Below are 20,839 nucleotides of genomic sequence, written 5' to 3'. Positions count from 1 at the left end.
CTTGTAATGGTTAACTGCAATCACCGATTGTCAGCTCACAACTGTTTTTAAATCACCTGTGAAATAGCACTACAATGAAGCAGATTGAGTGTGTCCTCTCATAAAATAAGTATCTCAGTTATAAAACTAATTCCAGTTATTTTATTTAGCTCATATTTCTTACAGATTCAGATGTTCTATAGACATGTACCCTGTATTTTGTAAATCTTTTACAGACTACAGACTATAACAGTTGGTTTCACCATCAATTATCTGTCTGTTAATTTCTGGAATATTCATTTGGCCTATAAAGTGAAGGGAAAAGAAAAAAATGAGAATATTTTCATAAAATGTTCAACATGCATTGTATATGGTCATGTTGGTCTATTCAGATTTGTTGTTTTTGTGTGACGAACAGTAGGAGATACAAATATACAACATATATTTACATTTAAGAGATGAGAAGCTGTTGTATTTTTCCTTAATGAATTCACTGAAACAATTATTAGACTGTCCAAAAAAAACACAATTTTTTGGTCAATCATATACTAATTTCAACTTTAATATGTATATCATCTAGAGCCCCTTAACACTCAGTTAATCATGCTTGCTCGACCACCAAAGGTTGGATGTCCCTTAATTTTCTCCACCTCAACTCTCATAAAAAAGAAAATTTTCTGATTGGACCTTGCCATTTTTTTTCCATTTTACTATATTATAAAACCTACCACTAAGATTCTTGGTATCATTTTTCATAAGCAAATGACTATCCCTTTAGAAAGCATGCCCAGTCCTGTTCTGCTAGGGAATATCTAAAACCTTGTCTTATAGATCTTTAACTATTAATTCATACTGAGTGACAGCAACATTTTCCTCCTGGGGGATTTCAAGGCATTCCCAGGCCAGATGAGATATGCAATCCCTTTAGTGAGTTCTGGGTCCACCCTCAAGTCGTCTTCCAACTGGAGATGCCCAGAAAACCTCCAAACGAAAGCATGCAGGAGGCATCCTAATCAGACGCCTGATTCACCTCAGCTGGGTCCTTTCAAAACAAGGCAACAGTGACTCCACTCAAAGCTCTCTGTGGATGTCCAAACTCCTCTTCACAACTCTATAACTGAATCTAGTCGCACTGCAGAGGTAACCCATTTCAACTTGTATCCACAATCTCATTCTTCCACTCACTTCCCAGAGCTCATGACCATAAGTGATTGTTGGAATGTTTATCTTGAAAATCAAGGGCTTTGCTTTCTGGCTCAGCTCCCTCTTTACCACAACAGTGTGATGCAATGTCTGACTAAATGCTGATGCTACACCAGTCCATCTGTCTATTGTTCTACTCTCCCATCACACAAACAACATCCTAAGATGCTTTAATGCCTTCACTTCAAGCAGAGGGAGCAACCCACCAGTTTCCAGCAGAGAACTATGGCCTCAGGCTTGCATGTGCCGACTCTCATCCCAGTTGACCAGTGGAAACAGATCATCTCTAAAAACCACTGATGCGACTGAGGTTCCCAAACCAGGCCTGGAAACACACCTCACTCCAGCTACAGCAAGCCTAAGGATGGATCGCAGTGCTCCATACTGAAACTGAGGTTTGTCGATTGGTGAGAAACTCTTTTCCAGTACCCTGGAATAAACTTTTCCAAGAAAGCAGAGCAGTGTCTTACCCACATAATTGGATCACTCCTCTCTACATTATTTTAATTCTCTGTATCAACCTACTCTAAATAAGTTAATGTCAGTTGCCAGGTTACTAACAGGAAGTAGACATCAGTACCACATTACTCTTGCTCCTGCATCCCTACACTATAAAAGTTAGACTAAATAACAAGATTACATGTAGGGCACTGTATGACTTGCCCCCAGTAACACTTTAATTTCTTTGTTTCTCACTCCACTTCTCAACCACTATGAGTCTTGTCTATTTATCCAACACTTGCTTCAACTGCAAAACAAAAGGTAGTCACTTATTTCAATTTTTAGTCCCAACCTTTTGAAATCTTTGTCATTCAGTCACATTTGCTGTATCTTTAGCCTGATTTTAATTCAATTCAATTCAATTTTATTTATATAGCGCCAATTACAGTCAAATTGTCTCAAGACGCTTTACAGAACCCATATGCCTGACCCCCAGAGCAAGCCAAAAGGTGACAGTGGCAAGGAAAACACCCTTTTAACAGGGAAAAAAACCTCGAGCAGAACCCGGCTCTAATGTGGGGGGACCCATCTGCCTGCTGGCCGGGCGGGTTGAGAGGGACAGAAGAGGTAGAGAGGTAGAGGGATAGAGATAGAGGAGTAGAGATAGAGCGTTAGAAGTGGAGGTAGAGGGACAGGGGTAGAGGGATAGAGATAGAGAGGTAGGGGGGACACAAGTACCATAAAACACACAGTTTAATACATGCATGATAAGACAGATGATAAATGCAAAGTACAACTAACATGGAAACTAATTATAGTTTTTAGTGGCTTCTAAAAACCAGTGAACCTTTTTAAATACTTCCATCCATGTCTTTTGTTTTGGTACATCTCCCTATGTTTCATTGTGTCATTTATTCTTATTTAGTTTTTATTGTTTTTTTATGTTTTGTGTGTGAAACGTTTTAATTGTGTTAAAGTGCTAAATAAATTAAGCTTAAATTATTTGCATGATACGGTCTTAAAATACACACAAACAAACCAAAAATCAGTAAAAAGGCTAAATATTCACTGGTTCAGGCCTCTTGGATGTAACAATTTGGGGCTTTTTTCTGCAATTGTAAGATGAATTGTTCTGGACTGACTGAAGACCTCATTAGACATGTGGCAATTTGTAATAAACATTTTGTACTTTTTTCCTTTTCAACAGAGTTACTCACATTTTTAATCAAATGAGAAATAATCAAAAGATTTAACAATAATGGCAATAATCAATAATCCCAGCCCTTTGAAAAAGGTAACCTTTATTCTAGACATCATCTATACAGGAAAAACTTTTTCTTTATCAGAGCTACTGTGATGTCATTGACATTCATGGTGCAGCCTCAGCCTCTAAACTGTTGGGGTTTACTTCAGTGCAGATTCTGTCTACTGCATTTACTCGGCTTCTTTGCATCAGAGAGTGAGTAGGATCCCACAAAAACAAACCCAAGAATTCCAACACATTCATCATTTCTTTCATATCACTCTTGTCACTTTCTATCTTTCTTTCAAAAGGGAAAGTTGCAATATTTTTTTTGTTTTGTTTTTTGGCATTTTGAGACTGGCTGAGCATCTTATCCACTCTGATCCGAACACCCACTACACTCATGAGTCACTGGTGTGAGTAGAAAACACATCAGTCATGTTCTAAAAACGTTCCAATTGACAAGTACTGTTGATCAGTGTCACCACAATGATACACAGACATGCTTAGTCACTGCGCTTGTCAGGTTCTCATCAAGTCCAACGCAAAGTTATGACTGAACAGGTCAATGTAACAAACAACATCCATCACATCTGAAGAACTTGATTGAATGTTGTTAACATCAGTTTGATTGGCTTGGTTTCTGCTTGATTATGTGCATATGTTTGAGATCCAACTTTCATCATGATATATTTTTGGAGGAACGGTGGGATTTCATACGACCCGAAACTGGAGGAAGCACGAGTCTCAACCGCAGAATAATATCTTTACAGCATTTCTATTCTTTAATCCATGCCTTCTCAGAAAAGCTTATTATACAGTAAATACAGAAAGTAAAAGCTTGAATTACAGCATTCATTACAGAATGGTTGTGGAAAAGCAGCTATATTTAGCAGGCAGTGGGCTGGTAGCCCTAAATGACGGCAGTTTTCTCCTTTTGAGCGGTGGAAACCTCGTGCTTCTCTGCATGTTTTGACCACACTGTACAGCACGAGTATCAAACGTGACCCTGTATAGGCAGGGGCTGGAAAGAGGGAGGGCCATGACGTGAGCCCGCAATCTCCTTCCAAAAACAAAAATACTGCAGCCACTTATGTGCCACTAGTGGAAACAGAAATAATATGATTTATCAAGATATTTCAGAATAAAACGCGTTTTTTGGTGGTCATTAGACTGATATAGCAATTTGGGTTAGGGTTAATTTTTTAGTGTTTTCCCAATAAAATGAAAAAGTTCGATCATTTCAGGTGGAATAATTTTCCCAAGTTGATTTAAAAAGATGAGGGGGATGATGCTTACAGTTCGAGCAAGATGTTGTGGAAATTCTACAAACTGACGAAAACTAAAACTTTTCTGTAGGTGGTCAAGTTGGTGGTAGGTAGGTACCTAATTGATCTCGAGGGAAATTCAAGAAACCAGCAGCATATTAAACATCCACAATATAGTAAGAGCAACTTTCCACTTGAGTTATTTATTGCAATAAACCATACGTATGCAATCAGGACTTGGGCCTTCCAGAAGCAGGAGGCAAAGGTATAAAGTGACATTCAATCTTATAAAAAAGTTTGTCACTCTTAGCCCTCACAGCAGATGGAAACAAGGTGGGGGTCAGTTTCTAACAGCTGTGTCTGACTCTTCCATTAACGAGGCACTCTGACGTCTCAACAGAACTCTTTGTGTGGGCCTTCAACAGACAAGATAAGGCCTCCTGTACACTCTAAAGTGTCAGGGTCAAGCTTGCCTCCTCAGCACAAACAGGAGTGGATGAGAGACAAGCCTCCACATTAGAGAGCACACAGATAATACAGAAAATATGCAAAAGAATAACACCTGGCACCTTGAATCAGCAGAAACTATAGTAAAACCAGTAGAATATAGTGTTCCCATCACACAAGCTTTAAGAACAGATAAGTTCTTACATGGGCATTAAAACCCAACATTAGCTCTGCATAATCTATTAGAAAACAACCTTCTTGGGGAGACTGACCCTTGTGCAGAGGTTGTACCTCTGCTCCACTAAAGACGGTCCTCAGCCCATGTAATAATAGCTGATGAGTCACTGTGAAGAGTGACACATCACATAGAGTTCAGGTTGGACACGGTTGAACTCACGGGGGACATTTTGCTGCACTCTGCCAGCAGCAGCAGAAATGTAGAGAAGTGGGTTTCACTGTTTTCCATGCTTCACCAGTCTGACATAAGCCTGTTTCCCCATTACTGTGCCTCTCTGGTTGTATAATGTTTTATGGCAGACAGGCTGGCTGGGACTCGAGTGCTGGAGACAAAGATGGACTGACTGAAAGGACAAGACAGAAGAGAGGGTAAGGGGAGAGGGTTAACGAGAGGGAAAAAGCTGGAGGTGTTGAACGGGGTTCCCCGGCTTCCCCCTGCCAAGGATTCCCTCCCAGTCATCTGGGCTGTGTCAACGCGAGGCTTGCCCAGGCACATTCCTGAATACTGACTTCACCTCTCGCTCTCTCTAGGTCCCCACAGCTCCTTTCCACCTCCCCCTCCCGGCCCAGACAATGAATAAAAGAGGTTGTTTACGCACGGCAGAAAGTGAGCAGTGCCGAGCAGAGGGGAGACACTTCCTGGAGACAGTTGCCAACAACAACAACAACAGGGAGATGGTTTCTGTGTCCAGAGACTCAGGAAGCAAAGCAGGAAGCTGTCCATCTAACTATATGCACTGCAAACAATGTGCTGATAAAGGAGCTCTCAGTGCAAGTCTTTCTCTCCCCTCTCTTTGTACTCAGAGTCCATTAACAAATTACACTCCAGATTATTAAGAACCCCCAGTAAACATCACATTTGAGTGTGGTTAGGCAGTGTTAACAAGCTGCAGTTCAAGCTGCCTTGCGAAAATTACAAACATGAGAAAGTTTTCAGCAGTTGCCATGGCAACTTGGCTTATGAAGACTCATTGAAAACAAGCATTTCACAAGGTAATGTGCCAGTGTCTGTCAAAACTGACCAAGAATAACTATTACGCAATCAGCAAGGCCTTCATGCAGCATGCTCGACTGCAAGAATCAAAAACCACATGTTCTGATGTGGACCAGCGCATTTCTGGCCATTGCAGGCTGCTGATACGTTGTTAGCATGAATGGTAGCATGCAGACAAGCTGACACGCCAACATAAACAACTAGCAGTCAGGCAGTTGAAGTGTGAACAATGAGGCACAGGAGCAGTGGGTGTATGCAGGTACAGAAGTAAGACGTGTTGCTTTAGCTCCAAAATCCCTCTCCATACACTTTAAGAAAGTAAAACAGCCCTATAAATACCATGATGGTAACCCCTAATGATAGTTTTAATCTCCTAATGTATTCCCCCACCAGAAAAGGTCTGCATGCATTAACCATTTCAAATGTGAATGATAAATGTACCTCATTCTCGAGCCTAACATTGTTATCTCTGCTACACTGAGAGCATTGCAGTAACTGCAGAAGAGATGTCTGGTGTCTGGCAAAGTCAATGTTCATTTACGTAAGCGTCAGTAGAGGGCTTTCCTTCTCAGAAGAAGTCATACACAACCATGTTAAGTGGGCAAAAGTCCACAGTCAGCCAGTTATCTTCAGGCACCCCAATGACCTGTGAGAGCAACTCTTGATATCAGAACAGCAGCAGTGGACCACATCCACTAATTACTCCTCTGCTGTATAATGAAACAAGGACATGAAGGCCTCATATGCAGCTTCTCTTCAGTCATTAAAGGCCCAGGAATCTGTCATTTTGGATTAAAGCTGCTCAATCACGTAGATCAAACAAGACTAATGACTGTGTTGGTGGCTTTGTGAAGCTAACTTTGAGCTTAATGCCAACATGCTAATATGTGGACAATGAAAATCCTGTTATGATCATTTTTTCTAGATATAATATTCTTTTTTGATACTTAGATTTTATTAGTATTTTTTGACAAGAAGAACAGGCAGCAAAACATAAAACAAACAAAACAAACATACAGTACCACAAACAAAATTGCCAAGCACTATGCTATGCACAAATGTCAGTCCCAGTTTAAATTGGTAAATGTGTACAGGGGCATTTTTATACAATCAGTTCAAAATATGTGTCTAGTTCTGGATGACTCATGAAATATGCAAAAGGTGGAAGGTGAATGACGTTTGCAACCTACGGAGAAGTTTGAACCATAAAGAGGGGGGCATTAACCACACTCCCTATCCTGACAAGTGTTTTATCCATTTTGTCCATCTTGCAGTGTATACATCTTTTCTCAGTCTCAGAAGGAAGGTCAGTCTTTCCATCTCATGAATCTCCTTAACAATTTCCTTCAAATCATCTACTGTAGGTGGGGTGGATTGTAACCATTTATGAGTGATCGCTTTTTTTGCTGCTACAGATAATATTTTCAGGAGGTATTTATCATTTCCTGATATTCCTTCTGGTAGATCACCCAAATAAAGTGACATGCATGTCATTGGGATCTGTTGACCAAGGACATGCTGCATAATTCTCCAAATATGTTCCCAAAATATTTGTATCTTAGGGCAGCTCCAGAAAATGTGGTGATGGCCCACCCCTTCCCCCCACAATCTCTCCAACATGTACGTCTCGTTGATATTAAGTGTGCTTTCATTTTAGGAGTGACAAAAAAAAACGAACAAGATTCTTCCAACCAAACTTGTGTCAGTACGTAGAACAGGATGTAGAAAAAATTGTTTCACACATACTCTCCCATTGTTGATTGGATATTTTCTCATTTACTTCTCTCTCCCATGTCTGCTTGATGTATGTTGTGGTAGTTCTTCTGCATTTTGTGATGTTCTGATACAATTTTGAGACTAAAGATTTAGTCCCAGCAGTGTATGCCTGTACCACCAACTGTATCATGCCACTTAGTTCTGTAGTTGCTTCGTTTTTCCTAATTTCTTTTAAATAGTACTGGCATAGCTGTAAGTATCTATAAAAGTCATGATGTTGCAAATTGTATTGTCCCTTGAGCATCTGGAAGTTATGCAAAGTGTTTTTCTCCATCATAGTACAATAAGCAGTAATACCCTGATTTGTCCAATATCTACATCTAGAATCTATACTGTTTGGTTTAAATTCTGTATCATATCCAAGCCATCTGAGTGTTTTTAACTGGGTCCACAAATTTAACTGCTTTATAACCTCAAACCAAGTATGTAAGGTAAATAAGGTTATGGAGTTCAGATGGTCTCGGTAATTTGACATTAATTGGGACACCCTTGCATTCACTTTCCATCTCCTTCCATTTAGCCTCATATCCACTATCACACCAACCGACTATATTCTTAATTGGGCAGAATGGTAATAGTCTCTCAGGTTAGGGAGAGACATACCACCTCCTTCCCTGCTGATCGTTAGTGTACTATATTTAATCCTTGGTTTCTCTCCATTCCAAATAAATCTGGAAATTTGTTTGTCCCATTCTTGAAACTGACTGGTTGGAACTTTAACTGGTAGTGACATAAATAAATACAGTAATCTAGGTAAAATTGACATCTTTACAATGTCAATTCTTGCACTAATGGACAGCAGGGATGTTGACCAATTACAAAGAGCCTCTTTAATTTTCTTATTCATGGTTTCATAATGTTTTTTATACAGAGCGTTAGGACAGTGTGCTAACCAAACTCCAAGGTATTTGATTGCTTCTTGAGGCCAGTTGATTGGTAGTCTTTGTTTTACCTCAGGTGCTGGGTTGTAATTAAATGTTAATACTTGTATTTTTTGTATATTTAACTTATATCCTGAATATGTACCGAATATGTGCAGGAAATCTAAAAGGGGATGAAGGCAGACACCTGGATTTGGATATATAATAAAACATCATCGGCATACAATGCTATCTCATGTTCCTTATTATTTATTGGAACTCCCTGTATATTACAATTTTCTCTTATTACTTGTGCCAAGATGTAGAGTGCAAAAAGGATTGGTGAGAGAGGGCATCCTTGACGAGTAGATCTTTTCAATTTTATGCGATCAGTAATTCGTCCATTTATCCTGATTCTTACCGTAGGAGCTGAATATAAAGTTTTAAAAATGTTAATAGACTTTTCAGCAAAACCAAATCATTCCAAGAGCAAAAACAAATATTCCCAATTCACACGATCAAAAGCTTTTTCAGCGTCTAGGCTGATCAACACAGCATTTGATTTTTTTTTTCTGATATTTTCAATTATATGAAGAGAAGATCTAATATTATTTTGTGTTTCGTGTCCCCGGACAAAACCAGTTTGGTCATTGTCAATTAGATCTGGTATAAAGGAGTCTAATCTCCTGGACATGATGGACGCATACAATTTGTAGTCTTGATTTAAGATTGAAATCGGTCTGTATGAGCTACATAGTTTTGTTCTTGCCCTCCTTTAGGATGACAGAGATGACAGCCTCTCTCCATGAGGGAGGGGCTGACATTTCATTAAGAGTCCAATTACAAGAATTCAAAAGTACCGGAGTCAACTCTTCTCTAAACATCTTATACCATTCAGCTGGTAGACTGTCGCTTCCTGGTGTCTTATTTTTTAATTTATTCAGTGCATTCTCCAGTTTTTTTCTTGTAATTTGTGATATCAGGGACTCGTTCTGATGTTCTCCAATTGAGGGCAAATCCAACGAACTTAGAAAAGATTTTATATTCTCTTTACTTTCTTTCTTTGATTGTGTATACAGAGCTATATAGTATGTCTGGAATGCAGTATCGATTTCATCTAGATTATTAACTGTTTTTCCAGAGTCAGGGTCTAATATTTTGACTACTGATTGTGAGGTCTGTTTTTTTTTTTTGTATTTTCGTAGCTAATAATTATGTAGCTTTGGGACTTACCTCGTAATACGATTGTTTTAGAAATTTATATTTTTTCTCTGATTCTTCATTATAAATGTCCAGGATCTGATTCCTAATTGCTTTCATTTTTATCAGTATCTGGGACTAGTAAATCAGATGACAAGTAAGGTAATTTTCTTATAGATTTATATACAATCTGACATCTTGAGTTACCACCTGCTGGCTTTTAGAAAGAATGCAGGTGTAAGGCACCTCTTATTGGCCTTACTTTTTAGACTCAGAGGCTAGATCTGGGTTTTATAAACAGTCTATCCCTTCATCATTCATTTCAGTCTGTATTTCACGACCCCCTGATGCACTATCACCACTGAATTAAGCCAAGCCACTTCAAATTTTAAAGGAATGTAAACAATTGAGGAACTGTTTTCAATTTTTAAATGGCTGGTAATTATATTAGTATGTGCAGATGGGCGACAAATTAAAGGAAAAACCTAAAACATTGACTCCTACAATCAGGTAGTGTGGTGGCTCCGTTATGCTTTGGGGGGAATTTTTCTGTCGTGGTTTGGGTCCACTTGTCCCCTTAGGTGGACAAGTGACAGTACAGGTGTTCTGAGCGGTTATCTTTATCGAAATAAGAAGCAAGTATCCATAGAACATAAATGGTCACTGACTGGTTTGATGAAAATGATGTGAATCATATGCTATGGCCTTTACAGTCACCAGATCTCAACACTTATAGGAGATTTTAAGTCAATATGTTCGACTGTTCTCTCCCCAGTCATCATCAAACCACCAAATGAGGGAATATCTTTTGGAAGAATGATGTTCACCATCCAGTAGAGTTCAGAGACTCGGAGAACCAATGCTAAATAGCACTGAAACTATTCTGGTGGCACTTGGTGGTCCAACCCCTTACAAAGATACTTTATGATGGTTTTTCCCTTCATTCAAATGTTGGAAGCATAGTACAGTTTATAACTAGCCATAATTAATTACAAGAAATAATTGCACCATTCACTGAATTATTTGGAAACAATTGCGACATATTTGAGGGTTTTATAACTAATTTTGAAATACCAACTCAAAGTCTTTGAAGCACCACACCAGAGAGTGTCAAATTAAATGTAATAGGTCAAAATTGGTTTTAGCCCACAGTAGAGTTTCCACAACAACACAATGGATCTGAAGCTGCAGTAACATTTTTCTAACTACCATTAAGCAAACTTTTCAAAACTGCTAACACATCCAGACCAACACTCTGAAATGTTTTGCATACTCAACAAAGGAAAGTAATAATGGTTTAATTTTAGTGAGAGGCAAAATACATTAACATGCACAGCAGGAAAAAGGACAACAGTGGAAAAGGAGCGAAAAGGAGCCCAGTACAATTAATATTATTTTAGCTGCTACGTTTGATTAACTGATCAGTTTGTAATTCTCCTTATGCTGTGGACACAGAGAGGAATTTCCATCAACTGTCAAAGTTGCACCGAGATAAACTCTTTTGTGGCGTTCATCTCTGAAAGACTGTTGTGTCAAAAGAAGAGAATTAGCGTGAAATGGGAGATTTTATCTTCTCTAGCCAATTAAGACAGCAAATAACATGAGACTCAGCTCAGTGGCTGCTGCAGCTGCCGATTGGCTGGACTCTTCCTGACGTCATCAAGCTGTGGTCAGGGAAAAACAGACTGGATTTTTCCTTTGATTGTTGCTCAGGATAGTGCATGTTGAAATCAAACTGCAGCATCACTCTCATATTTGTCCTGTGAAAGATCTACCCATGCATGCGAGTGTCCTGTATATTTTATTTTATCTTTTAAATAAACAACACATTTTAGGTCACTGGTTTGACCTTTGACCACCATACATGATCCAAGCTGTGATAGAGTGAAACTGCTGATAATTACCGAAGATACGACATCTGTGTTTATGCAGATACTGTAAATAAATATGGTCTCTGGCTGCACACATATACTGCTCATTGCACATTAATTTCAGGTTTAAGCAAACACTCTAACACACTCAAAAACAGGACCTTGCCCCTAATTTTCACAGTACGATCAGCTCTGCTGGCAAGTTACAGAGGAAAAGGAAAAGGGCCTGTCAACTGAACAGGACATGCATGAGGTGATTAGCACAGAGCTGATATCTTGTCAGAGCCCAAAGCTTCCTCTTTAAGGTCACTGCTGTGCAAGGAGCCATTTTTTTGAACATTTCGACAGGCTAGCAGGATGGCACCCAGCCACCCAGTAGCCAAATGGAGAGGCTGAATACTGTGAAAAATAGTCAGCAATCCCCCAAATGGCAGACCGAAATATCTGAGTTAACACCAAGCTATAAATAGGGTTTATTCTAGGTTTAGAAACCAGAGCGACACTTTTATCCACTCAAATGCCTGGTACAGTATAACTTTACGGATCTGAACCCTAAGGCAATGCTATCTAATCAATGTAGTGAAATTTCAAACTAAATAAGAATAAAACAAAACATGTACACCAACTGACACGAGCAGATGGTGTGACACAAGTTACATTTCTAGCATGCCCATGTAGAATTAGACTCTCCTTTGACTTGCCAAAATGAAATTAAGTTGAGTGATATGCTATATTTTTAACAAACCTAATGAATAGGACAAAACTAATAACGACTTGATCCTACAAACAAGTCTGTTTTGCGCAGCCAACACAGATAAACAGTATCTCATTGTTCGGTGCCATGGAGCTCCATTGTTGTACAAAAATATTTAGAATCTCACCAGTGAACCACGGTGTCCTACTGGGCGACATGTTCCAGTAATACAACAAATCAGGACACTGTAGTTTTTCTGAAACAATTATACATATGGCGGTCTGCTGCCATAAGTACTCAATACTGACACTACTAGAGCACCAAATCTGCCGCTGAAAATTTATCCCAATAAATGCACGTGTAAGTAACATCTGCTAAAAACCACAGTGCCCAGCTCTTATACCCTTAAAAATGAAAGTCTACATTTGTGACAGTTTTTAAAAATGGACATTTTCAGTCGGGACCTGTAGGCGTGAGGCTATGCACCACAGACAGGCAGAAGAAGTAGGGAAAGTACTGAGAGATGGACTACCCTGTTTTGTTTTGGTCTTTTAATAGAATTCGATAAAAATCTAAACCAAAATCTACATTTCTGTAGCTTTACAATTGAAAAACAGCCATCATATCTTAAAAGGTGACATTATGGTGACATTTTATTCGAAATTCTCTATAGGTTAGTGTTTAGGGGTCGACTGGTGTGTTTTTGTTTTCTTTCATGAGCTGGAACTGTAAACATTTGCATTAAAAAATAAAGCTTTGGTGTTATAATTTAGAACACAAACTACAACACAAAATTTACCCTTGCCAGTTTAACAAAACTGTTAAAATGATAGGATCACAATCTACACAATTTGCTCTAAACTTCTGGTTTACTTTTAAATGCGTACTTTTACACACATCTACAGCTGCACATATAGCTAAACGCTCACTTCCATTCTTTAATCTGTTGCTTTTTTGTGTAAGTGCCGTAAGAGTAATGGAGAAAAATTTGCTAAATTGTGTTCACATTCTTGGCCAATAAAGTCAAATCTAATTCTACTGCGCTAAGCAGGATGTTCTCATGTGTGGGATGGCAGAAAAGATGTAAACAGAGGGCTTAAGATCCAAACACATGACTTTTCTAGCATTTACTTATTTTTCCAGATAATAACAAGCCACACACATTATTTTACATTCAGCTCATTATCCTGTGCTCAGATCTCCCTCTGAACGCTATTTACTGAACTTCAATGTATATCACTTCATGGTAATATACAGCATGTATGGTCTGTGTACACATAGCAGACCCCTTGAAACACAAACACCCTTGAGTATCCATCTCCACAGTGGACTGGACTGCGCAGTAGCAGAGCATCCAGGCAGAGTGTTCGAGTGGCGTGACTCAACATTATCTCAGCATGGGAGCATAACGATGACTGACAGATGCAGAGGTGGGAGGGAAGAAGGCAAGACAAGTGACAAGCTCGAACAGGATCACAGTTCCTTTGAAGGCAGCTGGGCAGGCACACACAGAGCCCACTAGTACAGGGAAGTGACTCAACACCCAAAGGACTTTAAATTACTTTTAACTCTCTTTTCTCAGCCCACATAACACCGATACTATTACCACAGTTTAACTCTCGACTGGACAATTTTCAGTGGAGTGGAGGCCGACGGCCCATAACTGAGGAGGCAATGTGCTATCATGAGTATGCCGGTATGAGGGAGGAGGAAGAGCAGGAAACAGTACAACGTCTCTCACATTTCAAACACCGGAGCGAGTAAGTCAGGCCGCTTTCATGTTGAGTTGCACAACAGGAAGAGAAACAACACAGTGAGAGAGATCCCACTAGAGGAAGTTGTAATTCATACTTGTAGCAGAAACTAGAGTGAAGAAAGTGCTGCAGCAATTCAGAATTTTGCCAAGGATGGTATCACCTAACAGTAACAGTAGGTACTCTTTGGATTTCCATTAGGGACGGAAGACAAACACCTTTTTGGTGCCAAAGTTTATTGCATTTTCACTTTTGGAAAACACAGGTCTCTTCTTTTACGCAATAAAATCAATCAACAGAGGCTCAGGTACAGAGTTTGATAATAGAAGAGATGGTTGACTGGGTTGTTTTCATTGCCTTAATCTTGAACACATCTAACATGAGACACTGTATCATGATGATGCAATGACATGCATTTGTAGGTTGTTTACCCTGAATATGTTGCACAATTGTACTCCGCTCCTGAAGGGTGTGTCAGGTGACATTTTTACAGCCAAATTGTGAAGGTATACAGCTGTGCTGTAATTTTTTTAAAAAGAAAGACAGAGAAGGATTTATTTAACATCCTTTGATTAATAATGCTTCTTAATTCAATTACGCTTGAACACTTTAAAGTCTGAAGGACTTAATCATAATGGAGGAACTTCTTTTAGATTTTAAATGTTAGAATAGAAGATGAATCAATCAACGCATTCTGTGAAAAAGGCCATCTTCCCTGGACACTACTTCACCTGAAAGTCAGTTTCTTTGAAAATTGCTGTCAAAAGACCTTACCTTAAAAAAATAAATAAATAAAAAAGTTGATTGCTCACGGGAACAATGTGCCCTTTTACTGACACTTTCTAAAAATGAACGCAGCGCACTTTTGAAATAGGGGTTGTGAGTGCACAGGACACAATCATCAAGAACCGCAAGCTGTAACAGCACAAAGCTCCTCAGTGCACCCACACACAGCAAGACAGCGTGCATGCGTGTGCGTGCGTGCATGCATGCGTGCGTGTGTGTGTGTGTGTGTGTGTGTGCGTGTGTGCGTGCGTCTTAGAGAGGCTTGCGACTTCCTCTCTCCTCCACTACATCAGAACCAACTATCACTTCACAATGAAATTGATAAACTGTCTTGTAAATTGAGGTGCTTGCAGTTCTCCACAGTAAATTAGCTGGATGTGTGCGTCTGTGAATGAACTCAGAGAAGTATACCATAAATGGAAGGTGTGAATAATAGGCCAGCTGCCTCCTTTCTCCTTTCAGCGCTACAGAAAAGGCTGCCCAGATGTGGTGGCTAAGCTAACTTTCCAAAATCTCAGAAAGGAATCAACAACTGAAAGGGTGTTCTCTCTTTAACAGCACATGAAAGCGTCAACATGAAGCCACAAAACAGAGACATCTCTCACCTGTCTTTACATATAAACTCAGCACTGAAAACTAACATTGTATGTGTTTTCCTAACATCATAAAAAGGAAAAATCCATCCAGAAAAAGTCAAATAAATTATTTGAAGTTGTTCTTCCTAATAAGACAAATTATTGGATACTATAGTCAAGTGAATGTTGCCATGTATATCATGAGAGGGGAAAAACCAAAACCAGGCAAAAATATGCAACAACATGGTGGTTTCACCCCATTTTTGACCTCCAAATTATCTCTAGAAGTAATGAGGCAAGACACACTCTCATCACATTTTAATTGAGGAGACGACTAACTAAATCAGCCACAACTAAACTCTCTCATCCATCCCAGAGATCCAGGCCCACAGACGGGTCTTATGTCTGAGTCAAACCTTTCACATCTTCTAGCATGTCGATGCCCTCTTATGCAGACACTCAGAGCAGCAGATCATCATTTTCACCTCCTACTTGCCCTCTTGTGTCCAAACACTGAGCTCAGTCCCACAGTGGAGATCTTGTTTGTGGACAAACATTTCAGGTTAATGACCCTGCTGATAATGAGATCCTGCTAACCAGACAGTATGCACATGTCAGGGAGCAAGGTAAGCGCCCTCCTGCAAACTGCTCTGAATGGATGCTTGCTGGAACTAAACCCCCAAGACTCACATGGAGTCCTTGCCTCATCTACACAGTTTGTGGTTTGTGAGCAGAGGGGAAGGAGCCCTTTAGCTGCCGTACATTACTCTGCAGAGAAATGCACTGAAGCAGTAAACCCACTGATGCTGTTTTTAACATCTGTGGCATGTAAAGAAGCAGTGCATAAACCCTGTTGTAGTTAGTTAGTTGTTGTTAGTGGAGTCCCAAAATGGAAAAAGGGTATTCCCTCCCTCTAGTATTTATCTACAACGCGTTCACATAAGGCAGGAAGTTCACAGCTAAAAGCAAAAGAGATGTTATCTGCGGCAAGACGTTGCTTTTTTCCATGAAGTCATCACAAGCCCCTGGCTAGAGTGGCTGGCTGCAACAAAAGGGCCACTGTTTGGCACAATGTGCCGCTCTGCTCCACAGCTTGGCCACACATGCAAATGACAGGAGAGGAGGGAAAGGTGTGCTGATGTCAGGTCCGACCTTAGCATGAAATACTCGGTGTGTGTGTATAAGCCGCTTCATGATCCACACAACTGAACAGAAATACTATATTCATCTAAAAGGCACTTAAATAGCAACTTTACATGCTGGTTGTGATCTTCATCACTCCAAAACAGTACATTTTAAATAACACAGGCACTGCTCTCTGTTATCTTGTAATTTGAACTGCAAAGTATAGGACACATAAAGCACAACTGTTGAAAGTGAAAACAGGTTGTTCAAGATCTTCTGTTTCATTATCTTCAGCACTTCTTCTTCCACCCCAGTAGCCTGCCTGCTCTGCACTTCCTGATCCGTGTATGACAGCCTGGGATGTCTGTCCTCACACAGCTGCACGTACTGTGTCAATACTCAGTGAGGGACGCTTTGTTTTCGATGAGATATCAGCTTTTTCGGCTGCGCGGAACTGCTGTGTGAGCCACTTGACATAGTTTTAGAGTGGCCCTGACATGAGGTGAGCTCGGAGGAGTGACTGAATAAAGAGGAAGCTGCGTTACTTCATGAAATGAGTTTATTTGTATTGTATTTCTCATTTACAGATGCGTTTCTCAACTTTAACCGGTGCGGTGTGAGGTGAATAACTCAATGCAGGCATGTGCATCAATGAATGTGCCACTTCTATTTCCACTGACTGTGCGCCACGGGGAATATGGTTGCTTTTTACGCGCACGATCTGGCTCAGCTTGAAATCTAACGGCAGTTGAGGGGTTTCCTGGCAAATGAATCGATGCACACTCTAATACGCACCACCTCTGACTGAAAATAAAGAAGGGAAATAATGTAGAAAATTACTCACCGTTCGGCCCATATTTCTCCAAACCGACTTTGACCTGCTCCAGAGTCAGGCCGGTGTTTTCGTTCACACTGAAGTTGTCTAAAACTTCAGTCGCCGATTTAGTATGCGCATTTTCCATTTTCGTGGAGTGGGCTTAGATGATCAGGTCGAAATGCATGCAGCTGAGTACCATCTATTGTGACAACCTGGGGTGTGTAGGGGGGTGAATTAGCAGTAATTTCCAACGATGGACGTTGAAGCGGCTCGGTCTGCTATGTCACCTGTCTGTCCCCCCCTGAAGAAAAGCTCTCGATCCGCAGTTCAGACGCTGTTGTCTCACTATTGCTCGACTGCCGTTGCTACTTCATCTCCATCTGAAGGTGTGCTATGTCTGTGCCGGCGCGGACCGCCTCTCCGCTGTTGTGCACTCCTTCCTGCGCTCCGATTGGCTGCGCATACCTGAGCGCACGGTGCCGCTGCCTCCCGCAGCCACTTCAAACATCAGGACACGTAAAGTGTTTAGTGTTGTGGAGCGTCAGGACTTTTACGTCTGTTGTCACGTTTATTCCTCCTGATGGGGGAATTTATCTGCTTGAGTTTAAGTGCAACACAGCTGACACGGGGAGAAAGTGTGTCTTTCAGGGTCACATGCAAACAGTGGTTTTAAAGCCCTCAGCATACAATGCAAACTGCCGCTGTTTATGACGCAGAGTGTTAGTTGTGTACAATGTGAACAGAACGCAGCCCCGAGGCCAGTTGCACAACGACTATGTTGATCGAGTAAATTAGGTCGGTTTTAGTTTTCCTTCGAAATGCTGCAAGACAAAAACGAGCCGGACTGATTTTCAGATAGCAGCTCCACCCTTCAGGGTGTTTCCACTCAGAAGCTGTCCTCACCACGGTCGGGAAGCGGACAAAACATCGCCTGTAATTAGATTTTGATGGCAATTCTGCAGAGTCACAAAGGAAATATTTCCATGGACAGCATGGCTTTTTGAATTAGTGCATTTGTTTCACTCATTACTGAATATCCCCAATTAATTACCCTTCTAACTTCTTAACTCTTTCAGTAAATGTACAAATGAAGAGTGGAGGAACTTGAACTCAAAGCTTTGTTTCTAGTTTAATAATAATTAGCTGTAATAGTCGAGAATGAGAGAGCAAATATATCTGTGAGATTTGAACCATTAAGACTGCCCAGGCAGTCACACAAGAATGATGGCCAGCAGGGACAGCAGAGTTTATTGTGTTCTTATTCCCAATTATTGCTGTATTTGTGTACTGAACTAAAGATACTGAAGCCATGAACAGCAAACAGTAATTGCTAAAGCTTGATATATTTTCTTCAAGCTGCAGATAATTGGAAACAAGGCGTAGACATTTGTGGAGAGGAGGCTTGATGCTGTAACTGCTGTAAGATCAGGGACAGTAACATAAATAGTTTCTGTTGTGTTTTCTCATGTTTATTGTATTTATTTGCAAGATAAACACTTTTGTAAACAGGAAAATTCAATAGGAACAGTTAGCATATACCAAAATAACAAAAATTAATAGAATATGAGTTGTCAAACCGCAAAATAAATATAGTTTGTCACTGCCTGTCACTAAGTTGCATTTTGAGCTGCACAATGTCTCAAACTCTGACAGCTGTGTTCTACAGCCTTGCGATGTAGCCAGGCTGTTCTCTCAAGGGGACTGGCAAGAGCGTCCTTCTCAAGTCCATTCTTGGCTGTGCTGGTACTGAGAAACATCCTTTGAGTTCTCAGGACCAAGGTTGAATGCCACTGACTCAGAGGATGTTTGTAGATGCAGGGTCTGAACTCAGGAAGTCCAGTGAGAGGACAGTTCATCTGCAGGGAAAATGAGCTGAAGTACAAAGTGCTTTGACCGAACAAGCAAAAGTAGGATACCTAGAATTTAACATAGCAACCTATGTTTGCTAGCAGCATTTAAGAACACAATTGATGATTAGAAAACCCTTGTGCAATTATGTTAGCACATGAATGAAAGTGTGAGTTTTCATGGAAAACATGAAATTGCCTGGGTGACCCCAAACCTTTGAACGGTAGTATATAAAAGCAATAAAATCTTAACTACTAAACATATAAATAAGCAATAAAGAGATGGCATCATATAAAAGCTAGTTCATAAAAATGGGTTTAAACAAGTAATTTAAAAGTAATTGATTATGCAGCCTTAGCTCCTCAGGCAGGTCATTCCAAAGCTCAGGGTCCCTGATGCCCCCTTTAGATTTCAGATTTAAGCCTCGGCATTGAAACAGCCAGAGGCCCCACCTAAGGATCTAAAGCTCTGAGATGGCTCCTATGAGGTCAACATTTCTGCTATGTAGCCTGTAACCAAATACAGATGAGCTTTAAAGGTGATCAGTATGATCTTATCATCATTTCTAAAACGAACAGGAGAAGTCAGAACTGAGGTGTTGGGATGTTTAAAACCAGTAAGGAGCTGAGCTGCTGCATTCTGAAGTGGAATATGAGAACATCAATTTTATTTTGGAGATGGCTCTTAACTGAAGGAAGTAGGACTGGACCACTTTTTTGATCTGTGGCTCAAAGGTTAGATAAGAATCAATTACTACCTCCAAATTTCTGGCAGCAGGCTTTACATTAGCAAAATATGAGAGACTGAACAATATGATTTCTAAACAGGAGTCATTGCATATATGTAAAGTTAAAAAAGTATAGAATTGACCAATCAAAATATTATTACTGAAAATAATGGTCTGTGAAACACTGTAACAATACAAGAAAAAATGTTCTTAATACAGTTTTGAATTCAAAAGTTTACTTATGGTAAGTAAAACTACAGATATCTGTGTCTCCTTGATTGATACATTATTATACATTATTATACATGATATCAGTTGATAATTAAACATTAATATTAATGTATATTGTAAGTACCATTTTAGTGTTGTAGCTCATGCAGTGTAAACTGCAAAGCCAACAATTTGCAGTTTACATTTCTTACAGGTATCAGTGATAATTACATTATGATAAAAACAGCACCAAATAGACACACTGACCATGCATCAGAGAGGGAGACATCAGACAAAAGGCACACAGTCCCGCTAACTAAACAGCTTCAGACACTCATGCACGCACACGCGCACACGCACACACACACACACACACACACACACACACACACACCTATAAATCCCACTCATTCATCCTCCCCGTCCACAGTGATATAGGTCTATCTTGTAAACATTGACAGCTGTCATTTCATTTAACAGTTCTGTGAAGAATAGTACTGAAAAGTTATCAAATTGTTTTAAAAAGTTATATTGAGCTGTGGTATTCGTGAAAGTTCTCAGATGAAGCGATGTTCAGTGTGTGTTTCAGACTCCTACTATGCCTTGTCCGTCCTGATTTGACCTAACATCTGGGTGATGAAATCCAGCCGGATCATAGAGTCTTCCTCTTAGCATCTCCTCCCAGGTTTTGACTGACATTCAATACAGTTTTGAATTCAAAAGTTTACTTATGGTAATTAAAACTACAGATATCTGTGCCTCCTTGATTGATACATTATTATAC

General features: G+C 40.0%; 1 protein-coding gene across 2 annotated transcripts in view; it reads right to left on the bottom strand.

The window, feature by feature from the left end:
- Positions 1-17,665, bottom strand: part of atp2a3 (ATPase sarcoplasmic/endoplasmic reticulum Ca2+ transporting 3) — a 56,306-nt gene extending 38,641 nt beyond the window's left edge. For both annotated transcript variants that reach the window (XM_035945737.2, XM_023264811.3), the window contains exon 1: positions 17,298-17,665. In XM_035945737.2, the coding sequence (XP_035801630.2) occupies positions 17,298-17,415 (118 nt within the window). In that variant the 5' untranslated portion in view covers positions 17,416-17,665. The remainder of the gene's footprint in view (positions 1-17,297) is intronic.
- Positions 17,666-20,839: the final 3,174 nt, after the last annotated feature.

This window comes from Amphiprion ocellaris, chromosome 14 (assembly GCF_022539595.1).
Source record: "Amphiprion ocellaris isolate individual 3 ecotype Okinawa chromosome 14, ASM2253959v1, whole genome shotgun sequence".
NCBI classification, from domain to species: Eukaryota; Metazoa; Chordata; class Actinopteri; family Pomacentridae; genus Amphiprion; species Amphiprion ocellaris.
This window is presented reverse-complemented; position numbering and strand designations above follow the sequence as displayed.